Consider the following 13,693-nt stretch of genomic DNA (forward strand, 5'->3'; position numbering starts at 1 on the left):
ATCGCCTGTCCTAAGATGGTTTTCTATGTTGAAGTTGACAACCGATGATGACCGAGGTGTAATGAGGTGGGCCAGAACTAAATGGACCACATCAACATAGCACCCAAATACACCATCGGATGCTACGTTCATATATAGAGCTTGGAATTTTATGAATTCTAAAAAAAATTAAAATTAAAATTAAAATTGAAAAAAAAGATTTTTTTTTCACTGTTGGATTTAATTTTAAATCTAGGTGTTCAATCCCCTTAAAATTTTAAAGTAAAGATTTAACTCCAAAATATTTTTTTTGGGTGGATTTTTTTTTTTTTCCCAAATCCGATCTACACAAACAAGAGGGCTGAGTTATCAATGGAACCAATGGGGTAGGGGTAGTCTGATCCATTTACGCCAATGCTTGATATGATTGGCTTTTATCTCGTTATTATCAGCCCAAATTCATAAACTGATAGGTGATTCGTTTTGTTTTACCTTTGCCTTGGGACACAAATGTCAGCTTTTTGTATTTTAAGTATTGAGTAAAATTAAAATTTTCACATTGATGACGTAGAGGTTTATCTGGATACAAAGCATCTATGGTTCTATACACGCATCCATATCAGCAATGTGTGAAACGATGTAAAATTTAATGTTACTTCAGTATTTTCCTCTTACAAATGCAACATTAGGTCCCAAACACATTTGACAACTGGGAGCTCCAGTTCCAGTGTGAATTGTCCATTGTGCCCAATGCCTTGTTTATCGCCTGCAGCTATTTCTTCTGCAACTATAATTACAGCAGAAAAGGGGCTCTATTTTTCTTTTTCTTTTCCATGAGCAATGGATCCCAATCGAAAAAACTTTGAAGGAAACTTCTTCCTTTAATTACACATAGCATCTTCAAGGAGGTACCCCAAATATCAATAAAAAGTCGGGATGTGAATTAAATACGAAAAGCCATGTGTCATAATGCGACAATGGTTCCTTCAAAATTTCCAAATCTCAAATTCATAAACATTTCAAAACAGTAGTATTTAGTATTTACAGTTAACATGATACCTATGCAGTTTGTTACCATTGAATACAAAATAAACTTCAATACAGCAATAATTTAGCTCCAACTTCTTTTGATATAAATAATGCTGAACCAACTACAACAAACAGCTTCTAAGCAGCTTATACTTAAAACCCATTGTGGAAAAATTAACTGAACCAACAACAATAAACAGCTATTGTGAAAAAGTTGCAACAAACAGGTATTAAATTTTAAATTCACCATTTCAATGGAAAAAATGGATTCAAGGGCAGTAATAACCTCTCCATTAGCAATTTCTCTTGGTTTTAACCTTCTAAGAGGTGAGGGAAGACTCCCAAAGAATACACTATATGGAACTCAATCCATACGTCTCCCCCGTCTCTATTTGCATTCATTGATATTTTATTTATATCTGGACCGTGTGATAGCTTAACTCTCACCAAAATCGAATAGTGATATGAAAGTGAAATTCAAGACCAATCAAATAGTAACCATGAGATCCCTCTTCTTCTATCAGGGGGTCCCAGCACCCCCACCATTCACATTTTCTGGCTGTGTTGGCTTTTGAGGTCTGCTTCTAAGAAAGCTTTTTGCATAAAGAGAACTAAACACGATGACCTGGTATTTGTAGCAAAGAGTGTCATTGGATGAAAATAAACACAAAAACAGAAAATTTGTTTAAGGAATTGAGCTTTTAGGCCTACCGCTCCAATCCATTGACTTGAGCTCAAGGGATGTGCAAACCATATGCATGACAACATGATGCTCACCAACTTGCCCATCGAGAGAATTTCATAAGATACCATGGATCAGAACCATATATATAATTCCCAACATATTTATCGACAACTCCAATATAAATAAGAGAGCTTCTATTGCCACGCCAACTTTTACCAATGGCACCGCAAGATGTGTGCTAATTCTTCGATGATATACATGTGATTGGTGTGGTGTTAGGAAAAGTTGGTGTGGAAATAGAATCACTCTATAAATAAGTGCAACTGTAATGTTTAGGATGTTCATTACCTGTCTTGTGGTCATTATGGTGGCAAAAGTGAGAGCACCAAATGTCCGGATTGTGTAAGAAATGAAGAATTGACTAGCTGTCGCTACCTGCAATCAAATATTAGTTAGTAAAGATTTCTTTAAGTTTCTTGATCTTTGTTCATGGTGATAGGTGTTATAGAAGGAACACGAAAATGAGAGTTTGAGACAAGTAGTAGATAGATAAGTAAGAGAAAATATTACTTACAGTAGAAAGCAATGCAATATCGAAGAAGCAATCATTATGCCGAAACACAAAATCCACGGCCAAAAGAAGATGTCCCTGTAACACAAGTCCTAATTCAGAATACACAAAAGGTACATAATCAGTAATTGCAGAGTATAGTGGTGAGCTCTACGTGGCAGAATACGATAAATGATGATACGGACAAAAGAAAATAGTGCTGATAAAAATATGATCTTGCAGAGAATTTGGTGGAAACATAAAATAAAGGACTTGTCAGCATCAGCAAAGTATTCATGATCAAAATAACAAATTAGAAAAAAAGAGAGAAGAATATAGGAATTTGTGAGGGTCAAGATCATTGTTAGAATTATGTGCTACAACAAAACATCAATCACAAAAAAGTGTGAATTAAATATTCGGTTAAAAAACATGAATTAAAAACAAACATTAATGTATTTACATATGCCTAGGGTGCTGCAGGTCAAGTAGTAATGTAAGAATAGAAGAAGCAAAGGAACAGGTTCGCCATAGAGAGAAATAAAAATAGGGAAGAAGTAAGTAGAAAAAATGAGGAAAGAAGAAACAGAAGAATTGCAACCAAAGATTGTTGGAGTTGTAAATCTGGTGAGACTTCTAGATATTAAGGCCGAAAGGAAAGATGCAATACAAAATAAAGGTCCTTTGCGCAAATTAACTGTCATAAGAGGCAACTTTGAGGGAAAAAAATGAAAGAAATACAACACATCCCCATAACACACATTTCTGAGTAAAAAGAAGTGTCTTCCCCAAGGCATAAACATTTTCAATGCCTTTTTGAATAAGGTGTGTGTATCTTTGAGGGAAAAAGCTACTTAAAATTGTAAAGGTCTTTTTTCGGAGCCTTGAGGCATACAACTTCGAAAAGATTGATTTACCATATTTTAGAATACTTTAGCCTGTTGGAATGATGTATTATTCATATAAACTAATATTAATTAAAATTTTTTTTTATATCTTTTTATTAACAAAACTAAAAAGATATATTGTGGAAGTGGAAATAGTTTCATTTAGTAATGTTCGTCAAAATGTAATAGCATGAACCTTATTGACGTATTACTAACCTATACCATGCTTAAAAAAAAACTTGAGTTCGTCAGTAGTAGGGCATCATGGTGATGTGTACTTTTGCCACTTAAATAAAAGCTATGCTAATAAACTTTGGTAATGTTGCTATGAAGGGCAGTTTTGTACATAAGTTGCCTAAATTTACAGAAGGTTCCAAACTATAAGTTAGTTTGCGATAAAAATAGTACTTTAGAAATCTCTCTTTGAGATCTTTTCGACAATATAAATGATCAAATATTTTTGTACAATATGCAATTAATTTTAAAATTTTTCTTATAACACCTAGAAATTTGATTTTTAACATCATGTAGAAAGAATTTAAGAGAAGAATTGTCAAGCTTCATAATGAGAGCTTGGCAGATATTTATAATAACTAATGTGTGAATGGACATAAATGTCCTGACATAGAAATAAATAGAAAATTCATAATAAACTACTTCCAATAATGCATACAAAAGTAGTTTGCAATAATATTGAAACCCACTGCTGAAGAGTACAGAACAAAGCGGCAACCCATAATGATACATGCCCATAGAAGACTACCATAAAAGGCTAGTCGGCCCAACAAAAGCAACCCAGCCTATTCCTTTCATTGATTTCAATGAAACAAATTATTGAACTCCCAATTCCTAGCTAACAATGTTCATAGAGCTGAGAGGCAACATTGTCGAAGAGGATCAATCTCGTAGCTCAAGTGAAAGGTGACAACTTGCTAAGTTGGTAACGTCTGAAGTATTGCTATCACAAGTGCCTTCACCAACTAATTACTAACCACTCTGACCCGTCTTGGCAGAACCCAGGGCAAAATCAAGGTTTGAATAGAAGTGAATCCTCATCGCCGGGATAACTCTATGTTCCAACCTTGAAGTACTAAAGAACAATCTCAAGCCTATAATACTAGTCTTGCTCCAAGTTGAGGTTCTGTCAGGTCTAATAAACAGAGTAGTGTCTAGTATTTGTCTTTTCTAATGATTCCCAACTCATACCAAAGTATATAATGGATTGGTGGGCAGCCAACATCTCATCAGAACATCATGTATCCGTTCAAGAGAGATCCTTGCTTCACATAAGTTCATGACACAGAAGAGTAAATTTCTGGTCCAACCCAATTTAACTTTCTGATAAAACTTAAGAAAGTAAGAGTCTTCAATTCTAGTCAAGTCCAACACCAGGGAAACAAATATGTTCACTTGAAAGTATGTCTCTTTGAATGAAAACTACACGGCAAAGGTGTCTTTGATATCAGTGGAAATGTCGACATTAGGCAAGTTGAACCAGAATCATTTAGAAATCTTGAAGGTGTCTTTAACTTTGGAATCAATTTAGGGACCACCAAGGTCTCTAAACGGGCTCAACATTGTTCTAGAAATGGTCAAGCCTTTCTTTTCTGAAAAAGAAAGGCTCAAATATAAACAGAACTAGTGTCAAAATTATGGCTTAAAAAAAAGACTCACTATCACAAACATCAAAAGCCTTAACCGAACTTTATGGATTGGCTGGCTTGATTTCTATTCACTCGATTCTATCTCAAGCCATTTCTTCCGATTAGATTCTCTTCTACTCCAAAGTATTACGTATAAACATTCACAAGTCAAAAATAACAATGACTGGAAACACTACTACATCATCCCTATGCCCTGGTTACTTATTTCCCACAATCAGTAAAAAGAATGTGATGCAGAACATTCCAATCAAGAAAAAAATGCTAAACAGAATAAATAAACACATTTCAGAAAAGAAGCAGAAACTCACCACTCAGACTGAGAATACAGGAACATAACGCTGTATAAAATATCTGATTATGTATTTCCATATCATAGCCCTTAAATAGCTTGTCCTGGAATGTGCTTGTGAAGCCATCGAACCTGTTGACCATACATAGTAAAGGATGTTTGAAGATCAACAAGCCTGGTATTACACTTGAGTGCCAGTGTACCTTTTTGTAGAGGACCAAGTGAAAAATAAAGCTTTTTTTTCGTCGATCCCTGGTCAATTCTTATAAAACAATACCATCCACCACCTTAGTTACTACAATGTACCCATTATATGCAATAACTTCATTAACGGATGGTTGAAGAATATCTGAAAGTAGAAACTTGACAATTAGACCAGTCCAATGCACTTTGGGCTGGTCCAGCAGAAACTCTGGCCTCAAGGTAGTTTGGTCTGTCTTTTAATTTGCTTCCATAGTTCCAAAAATCAGAATGGAAATGATGATTCTGCTGATGAGCATTAAGATATTACAGAATGTAGGAGAATTGTCATGAATTCAACCTGGATTCTTGATGATCCGTTAACGACCCAAGGCCAATTTTTGTTGACCCATTTGGTTTGGGTTATGATCCAACCCATTTATCCTCTTTGTAACCCTAAGTATATAAAGGGTATTTTAAGGTTTCATTCTCTGAGTGAGAAAAAGGAGAGCCGCAAGAGAGAGAGAATGGGTGTAACAGGGGAATACGGTTTTCTGATGAGCTTTGTAGAAATCTTTTTGAAGATAGTGGATTGATCATCGCTGCCCGTGGATATAGGTATCTTGCCGAACCATGTAAATCGTGTCTCCTGTTTCTGTTTTCTCTATTTCATTTTGCTTTTAATCTCTTGCTCATAGTTCGTTTTATTTGTTGCACACTTTTGCACAACACATAATACATTCTTGGCATACTAAATGACTAGGCATGGGTAGTGCTACAAGGAAGTCATGTAATGAATGGTCCAATTGATCTGAATTTTTTTTATCAGTAAGAAAAGTTATTGAACAAAGGGAAAAAACCAACTGTATATATACAGGTTGCACTAACTTTTATAGCCGAAATGAAAGATAATATCACAGGTAGCTATCTGACAAATAGTAAAATGTGAAAAATGAAATCCTGCAAAGCACGAGAAATGAACTTTTATGATAAACTATTTATTTGAAACGATTAGGATTAATCCCACATTTGATACCTTATCCCTTGGTTAGCAAGAAAATGAATTCAAATCTCATCCTCCCAAAATATTGAATACAAACAGCAATCCAAATGGCAAGATACATAACCCCAATATTGGGATTGCATCATATCTAAGCTCTAAGCCAAATATCAGGGGCATCAGGAATCCTATTTCCCTGCTCAACTTGGATGATAAGAGTGTGTGCTCCTGTTGAATCAGAGAAAGGGACTTTTCTTTGCTAGAAAGCTTCATGATGGATTCTATTAAGGTCAGAAGTGGTTCCTTACTTCCTTCTAATGCTACATTGTGGATATCAAGGAAAGAGGGCGAGACCATGTCAAATTAGAAAGTTATCATTTAACACTTGCACATAGAGTAGCCCTCGAAACTTTCTCCTTAATAATGGACAAAATATATAATAAGGAAATAAAGGAAGCAAAGGACCACTGCAAAAATATGGAGAATATTTAGTTGACCTTGTCTAGCTGATGAATCACCATATTTACTGACACTTCTATGTACGTACACTATAAGGACGTGTACTCAGATCTCCAATATTATTTAATTGTGTTAGTTAATCTCCCGGGCGCTCTTTTTTCCCTAAGCACCAAGCAATGGCATTTCTTGAGTTTCCATCAATAGCAGGTGAGCATCAATTGACATTTGCACATCCAACACAGTACTTAGAATACCTTAACTCCTTGCCAAAAAGGGTGAAAACACGCAGTATTGCGAGCAAATTTTGTAACATATCACTTTGATTTGTTTTAATACAATATTTCATATATAAGTTGGTACTTGGGTAAAGCTAAAGAAATAGCAAATGTGGGCCAATAATTCCTATTCTGGGTTTTTGTCATTCGGAACTTTTGGGATAAACTAAATTCAATATACCTTCAAAATATAAGATTTCAAAGGGGAAATACTTCTGAAACCAAGCCCGTTTCCACAGGTGCATGGGAACTAATCTGGCAACAGCTGCCTGGATGCCATGTCAACCCTAGCGAACACCCTAGGTGGCAGGGAACAAATCCTGTTGTAGTGTTAGGCTGTCACCCACGGTTTCCCCAGGGATGATATTTGTCCCAGCAACGTGGTTTGGAGCATAATTTAAAAGATATTATAGCATAAAAGTTATAAATACTGAAAGAGTAATAGGCATGGCATCATTACCCAAGATAACCAATCATTAGAGAAACACCCCAAACCGTGCTTTCTCTTCCTCTATTATAAGGACTAATGTCTGCTGCTGCCTACATAAATAATCAGACAGAAACAGCTCATCAGCTTCCATTAAAAATCAAACATGAGCACATTATGTATATTAGTAGTTGCCGTAGATGGTAGAATGACATACTTTTAGATCTATAATAATTCTTATATATTTTCAGGAAATTAAGAACAGGGTTGAACATGGGCTACATAAACTATGTAGTTGTCAGGTAAAACAAATCCCCAAAACTGAAAGCCCTAACACTATCATCATGTGGTTTCATGAAAGGAGAAGCAGGAATTAAAATAAAATATCTAATCATTGTCAGAAATGATAGACAATGATATAAATTTGGCATGCATCATGCACCCACCTTTAGACAGACATATAATATCTCACCACAAAATCAACTATTGTTTTTATTACAATCTAAACATAATTGCTTCATTTTTTTTATAAATTTTAAATTATAGGAAACATCATGTTGAGTCCACGAATCTTATTTTTCAGGGTTTGAAAAATTAGACAATTTGTACATGTGACGGACTTTGACACCCACACATATCCATGCAACATACACTTTTAAGATGAGGCTTCACCAAATGGCCCTGAGACTTGTCAAAATTGGCATCCATTCAGGCTTTGAAAAGGTGTTCACCCTACATATTTTTCTCACATTGTCTTTTGTCAAAGGCATGTGTCCCAAGTGTATATGTTGGAATTGGACGTGGTAAATGTATGTCAGCACCTTAACAATTCAATTTAGTGTCTTTTTCTTCAATCCTTTAGATTGACAATAAGCTATATTCTAGGTTAAAATAAAGCTGCAAAAACATTCCTTCCTCCATATGAACTAGAACATTGTAATTTTACATATGTTTCCCTATTTTTTATTGAATCTATCCTATTATTTGTTTGTTGTATAATAGTAGGCACGTTCATGAGGTTTATGCCCCATGGCATGAGGCGAAGTTCTAATTCTTTAGCCCATCTAACCACCTTGCCACGCACTTCCACATCTAAAAACAATGTTCTTAATCACAATTCACAATAGAAGCTTCAAAAGGCCAAGGACATAGTTTCAATCTTGCAATCTTGTATAATTCCATCTAGTAGAAATATTACATGTTCTGATGCAGAACTTACAAGCTATACCCCAGTGGTGAAACTTGAAAGGCATAAGACTTGCCTAGAAGATACAAATGCAAGATAGTGTCTACTCTATGGTACTTGACGCCTATGAACAAGTAGAAAGTGGAAACATAATAATATTTCTACTGGGAAAAATTAAAGCAATGGAAAATACAATTGGGAATACTGAATGAAAGTGATGCAGCAAGAGTCCGGTTCGATTCATGCCCAAACTTTCGAGTACAAGAGAAACATATGCTTTTTCTTGGCTAGAGTAGCATTGGAAATTGAAGACTAGAGAATAGCATCATTAGTTATTACCGGATATAGAATAAATAATGAACACCCTAGTGTCACTAGTACAGCGAACAAGTAGTCTTGGCCCTTGTATTTCTTCTGCATGATAATTGTTCCCCAAACCTGTTGAAAAAAAAAAAAAAAAAAACAAAGACTGAGCTGGAGAATAAAACATGCGTACTGATATGTACAACCAAATATACATGAACAAGCCAAGGAACAGAAATCTGACATGCTTTCGAACTAAAGAAATGTAGAGTAGGACTCATTTCACGAATTGAGCCTAATAGCGTGTTCATGAGAAGTTATCCACACTCAAAGATTTAAGTGATCACAATAACCTTGCTTACCAAAACAATGAAAAGAATGGAAAGTTCTAGGAGCTCCTCAATCTGATTTTACTAATGATTGGTAGTTATAGTTATAACTATATAAAAAATATTACCTTACAAACTGCAAAATGAAGAAGCATAGTGCTGGTATTTTGCTCTCAAATGTGACAATTAATTACAATTGATTTAGGCTGTGGACATATAAATCCTAGTCTGTCTCTCATGAATGAAATGAGCAGGCAGTTTTCCCTAATGAAAACCTCTAAACTGTTACTCTACTTTCCAACTAAATCAAATTTTGGAAGCTTACTTCACTATACATGGCATCATCATCAAAGATGGATCCACTCACCAATGAAGACAGGTTCAATATCATTTTCTCTAGTCATCTTCTCATGAAAGATTAGTGGTAGTGTCCAATATCCAAAACTTGGAGATGGGTGAGGATATGATGGGAACAAGACTACCTTGATTGAACTAGCTACCTCAAAATCAAGGTCATCTAGCATCTCTAAGCGAAAAAAAAAAAAATGCACCCACCACCTTCATTCTAAAACTAACTGTACACACAACATTAAAGTTAGAGAACGTACATAATCATTGAGCATTTCATGCAGGATAGGTGTGGGAGATTGTAGAAGAAAAAAACAATGAATATATGTTCCCAGCAAATAAAATACTAAAACCAACATGTAGCAAAGGATTAAAACAGAAAGTAGACTGACCAGCCAGTGTTTTTCATGACTTAAAAGTGGCAAAGGATTAAAACAAAAAGACCACTGAACAGCCACTAACTATACCGAACCAAATAGAGATTTACTTGCCATAACAGGTATCATCTTGGCGCATTTTGCAAGTGTCTGAACTGGGAAGCTGACATACTTGAGGGCCTGAATAAATTTTTGTGGTCAATATATTTCTTCCAACAAAAATTGTCAGTTTTCTCAACTCCCATTTGAAGACAACTATCCAGGAGAAGTAGAATGCAAATTAATAACAAACAAATCTTTCTTTCTTTCTTTCTTTTTTCTCATTAGGGAAACATGACAAAAGGATTATTTACCTCGTACTGGCATGTTGTGGTCAGTATGTTTGATACTGATATGAGGCAGTATTTATAAACTGGGGCAACAGGGACCAAGGCTTTTTTACTTGCCTACAGAAAGAATAAAAAGAAAAAGAAAACAGACAAATTCTGTTGATAAAGATGCTTCTACAATTCAATTAGTGAATAGAGTTGAGTTGTTACCAGTAAAGCACCTGCAGACACAGCAGACGTTGTAATGCGGTTGCAGAAAACAAGAAATAAAGAATATTTAAAAAACTCTTTATTTTCCCCATAAGGAACTCTCATGATCTTTTCCTGCAAGAAAATTAACTCTATTTTTATTCAGAACTTACATGTAGCTTGCATAAATGAAAGCACATATAAAGACAATGGGAATGAAAAGTTTTGATGCTTTTTTATGTTATGTATAATATATATTGAAGACTGAAAATGACTAGTAAACCAATATGGACAAGGGATAATGAGTTGCCCAAACTATAACCTATGAGACATGCCGATTGTTGTCCCCACATAGACACTGGTATATCCCTAGAAGAGTGCAATAAACTTGTTGTCTTCATCCAAAGTAAATCAATAAGCGAAAATCAAATAAAAGAAAGCATCTATACAAGAAAGTGGGAAAGAAAAGCTATGACCCTTTTTTTACATGATGGTACCAAGCCCTTAGTTATTTTCATTCACATAAATGATCCTATATATTACTATAAGTATGACGGAAAAGAGACAAGTAACAACTTTGAAGGAATACATGGAAGACTGAAAATGACCATTGCATCAAAATGGAGAAGGAATAATGAGTTACTCGAACAACCTTATGAGGTATGCCTATCGATGTTCCCACTTAGCACCTAATATAAAGGATCATTTAGGTTTGATCCTCACAAGTCATGAAGAACAGCTTCAGTCAGCTAAAACTCCTAAGAAAGATCCAACCAAAATCTCCTAAAATCAAATAAACTTCACTAGTTATTAAAAACTTTCGTAACTTTCATTTACATCAGTAAGTACCCTTATTTATAGAACTCTCTAACCAAAGACTTCCTAATTCAAATCAAACAATGTGGAGTCTACTTCTAAACAAATCATTAATTCAGAAAATAAATAAAATTCTAGATAGGTAACAGATAAAAACACCCTAAAAATTAGTTTATTTCCTTAATTCGAATTCCTGTTTTTGTCAACCTGCTTTTTCCTTCTCTTGTAGGTCCAATACTTTTGTTGAGGGTTTATCCTAATATAGTTTGGCTTTATCGACCAAAAGCACAGTTGGGCGGGAAGTGCAAAAAAATTGGCACCATTAAATGATTCAAATAATAATTCCTTGGTCACTTGCATTGCTATCTCAAACACTTTCCAATTTGATCAAATCCCAATATCAATGATGTGGAAATTCAGAAAATCTCTCTAGAAATCCCATTAATTTCATTCCTTCCATGCTTGAATGAATCACTCAATATAACCCTCCACACGTTATTATCCATCAAGTCATCTTGTCGACAAAGATTGAAATAAAATTCCTAAGCTAACAATCACAGATACCATCAAAGACCCAGATCATAAACCGGTGTTCAAATTTACAACAACCCCAAAAAAAAAAACTGCAAGTTTTATTTAACAAATTCTTACTTTAACAGTTGGATTGGTGCAACAACAACCTATAACTCTCCTCTATTACCATGAATTTGTGTCCCAAAAATAACCAAAGAAAAATTAAACATGAATAATGTATAAATAAAGTTTTATAAACCATTGAAGATGATTAAGGGAAGATTGAAGAATCTTGCCTGTAATACACCATAGATAACTAGAGTGGTCATGATCCCAGATACTGCGAAAACCCCTTTCCACAAAAGGTTCTCCTTTACAGCAGATAATGGAGGTTCAGCCATGCAAGCTCTCTGTTACACCAAATGAAACAAAAAAAAAACCTCATCAAACCATCAATCGAAACTTCAAACAACACTGATCGATAGAAAGAGACAATAACAAAGGATGAGAACCTTTAATGGATGATCGCACGTGGATTTTCTCTATTGATGATCACCTGAAAGAGAATCGAGAGAGAGAGAGAGAGATGTGGATTTAGAGTGCGAGATTTTGGGATCGATAGAGTGAGTTTTGATAAAAGCAAAGACGATTAAGAGAGAGAGAGTCTCAGGGACACGTGTCATTACAGAGGAGCGAAATAGAGAAAGACAAACCAGAGAAAAAGGGTCGTGTGGGTTGAAGGCGGAGGGTTCTATAATCTAATCTATAAGAGAGAAGAGAGGAAATAAAAGCTCGGACTCATGATAACCTGACGCTCTCATGGTAGTTGGTACTCGCTCGACCTGGGAAACATTTCCTTCATTCTCTCTTATGTACAGTCACGATGCCACGTGTTAACATAAACCACGTCATTAAAAAACATACAATTTCTTTAATAATGGATTAAAACCAAAACAGAGACGCATTCAACGAACTAAGATCGATCTCCCCAAAGGATTTGCTACCCATTTTACGATCGAGCCGAAAAAGAAACCCAAATTCCGAATTCAAACCCTAATTTCAGAAACAATTAAACCAAAAAAAAGTACCACAAAAACCCTTTCAGAAATTCATTTTCTCTGATTATCCTAATTTAACAAAAATTGAGCATCGAAATCATTTCTAGTCCAATCCAGGTCTATTGCCTCGACGAACGATCATTCCAACGGTTGATGAAATTGACTAAGAGAAAGAGATTAATCGATTCTAGAAACATGCAGAGATCAATGGATAGGAAGATTTGGGAATCAAGGGTTTTCATTTGGGAGAGAAGAAGTAAGAAGGAGATAGAGATAGAGATAGAGTGACTCAATTGGTTTTTTTATTATTTATAAATGACGTGGCTTCAGTCCAACAAAGAGCATACGAAATTTCGAGCCAGGTCACAATGTGGAGCACTGAGGACTTTCCTAAGTTAGTTAGTTAGAGTGCGATTTTGTTGACGTACGGTTCGGTGATCAAGTATGACCTCGCCATCTTATTGGAGGATTTTGTGCGATTTTTTTTAAACACATCTTTTTCTATCTTTCACTAAAAACCCTTACTTATTAATTAATTACAAAAACCTCCAATAGAACCCACTACCCGGTGATTTTGAATTTAAAATATCAATTTAATATGAAATGGGAAATACTTCCCTTACAAACATAATAAGCTTTAATACTTACTCAGGGTTGTTTGGCTAAAGTAATATACCACATCAGCAGTCCAACACCACTTGTTTTTTTAAATACATCTTTTTCGATTTTTCACTGAAGGCTTCTAATTATTACCTAATTACAAAGACCTCTAACAAAACCCACTGCATGGTGATTTTGAATTTAAAATATCAATTCAATAT

At 35.0% G+C, this 13,693-nt stretch overlaps 1 protein-coding gene across 8 annotated transcripts; it reads right to left on the reverse strand.

Annotated features, from left to right (window-relative positions):
- Nucleotides 1-960: 960 nt before the first annotated feature.
- On the reverse strand, nucleotides 961-13,151 carry LOC147399918 (UDP-galactose/UDP-glucose transporter 5B-like). Of its 8 annotated transcripts, none has more exons than XM_086445488.1 (12): nucleotides 12,327-13,151; nucleotides 12,111-12,224; nucleotides 10,507-10,620; nucleotides 10,321-10,413; nucleotides 10,078-10,147; nucleotides 8,950-9,048; nucleotides 7,458-7,533; nucleotides 5,103-5,215; nucleotides 2,268-2,356; nucleotides 2,042-2,128; nucleotides 1,720-1,788; nucleotides 961-1,633 (listed from the first exon to the last, which is right to left on the reverse strand). In XM_086445488.1, the coding sequence occupies exons 2-12, from the start codon at nucleotides 12,213-12,215 to the stop codon at nucleotides 1,529-1,531; spliced, it is 1,020 nt and encodes a 339-aa protein (XP_086301614.1). In that variant the 5' UTR covers nucleotides 12,216-12,224; nucleotides 12,327-13,151; the 3' UTR covers nucleotides 961-1,528. The 8 variants fall into 8 exon arrangements, with proteins under 8 accessions (XP_086301614.1, XP_086301613.1, XP_086301619.1 ...); XM_086445487.1 differs by having other exon boundaries at nucleotides 7,458-7,537; nucleotides 10,082-10,147; nucleotides 12,327-13,150; XM_086445493.1 differs by lacking the exon at nucleotides 12,327-13,151 and adding an exon at nucleotides 11,138-11,268 and having other exon boundaries at nucleotides 7,458-7,537; nucleotides 10,082-10,147; nucleotides 10,518-10,620; nucleotides 12,111-12,226.
- Between the last annotated feature and the right edge of the window lie 542 nt (nucleotides 13,152-13,693).

The sequence above is a fragment of the Akebia trifoliata genome, chromosome 6 (genome assembly GCF_017979445.1).
Source record: "Akebia trifoliata isolate Shusen 1 chromosome 6, ASM1797944v1, whole genome shotgun sequence".
In the NCBI taxonomy this organism is placed as follows: domain Eukaryota; kingdom Viridiplantae; phylum Streptophyta; class Magnoliopsida; order Ranunculales; family Lardizabalaceae; genus Akebia; species Akebia trifoliata.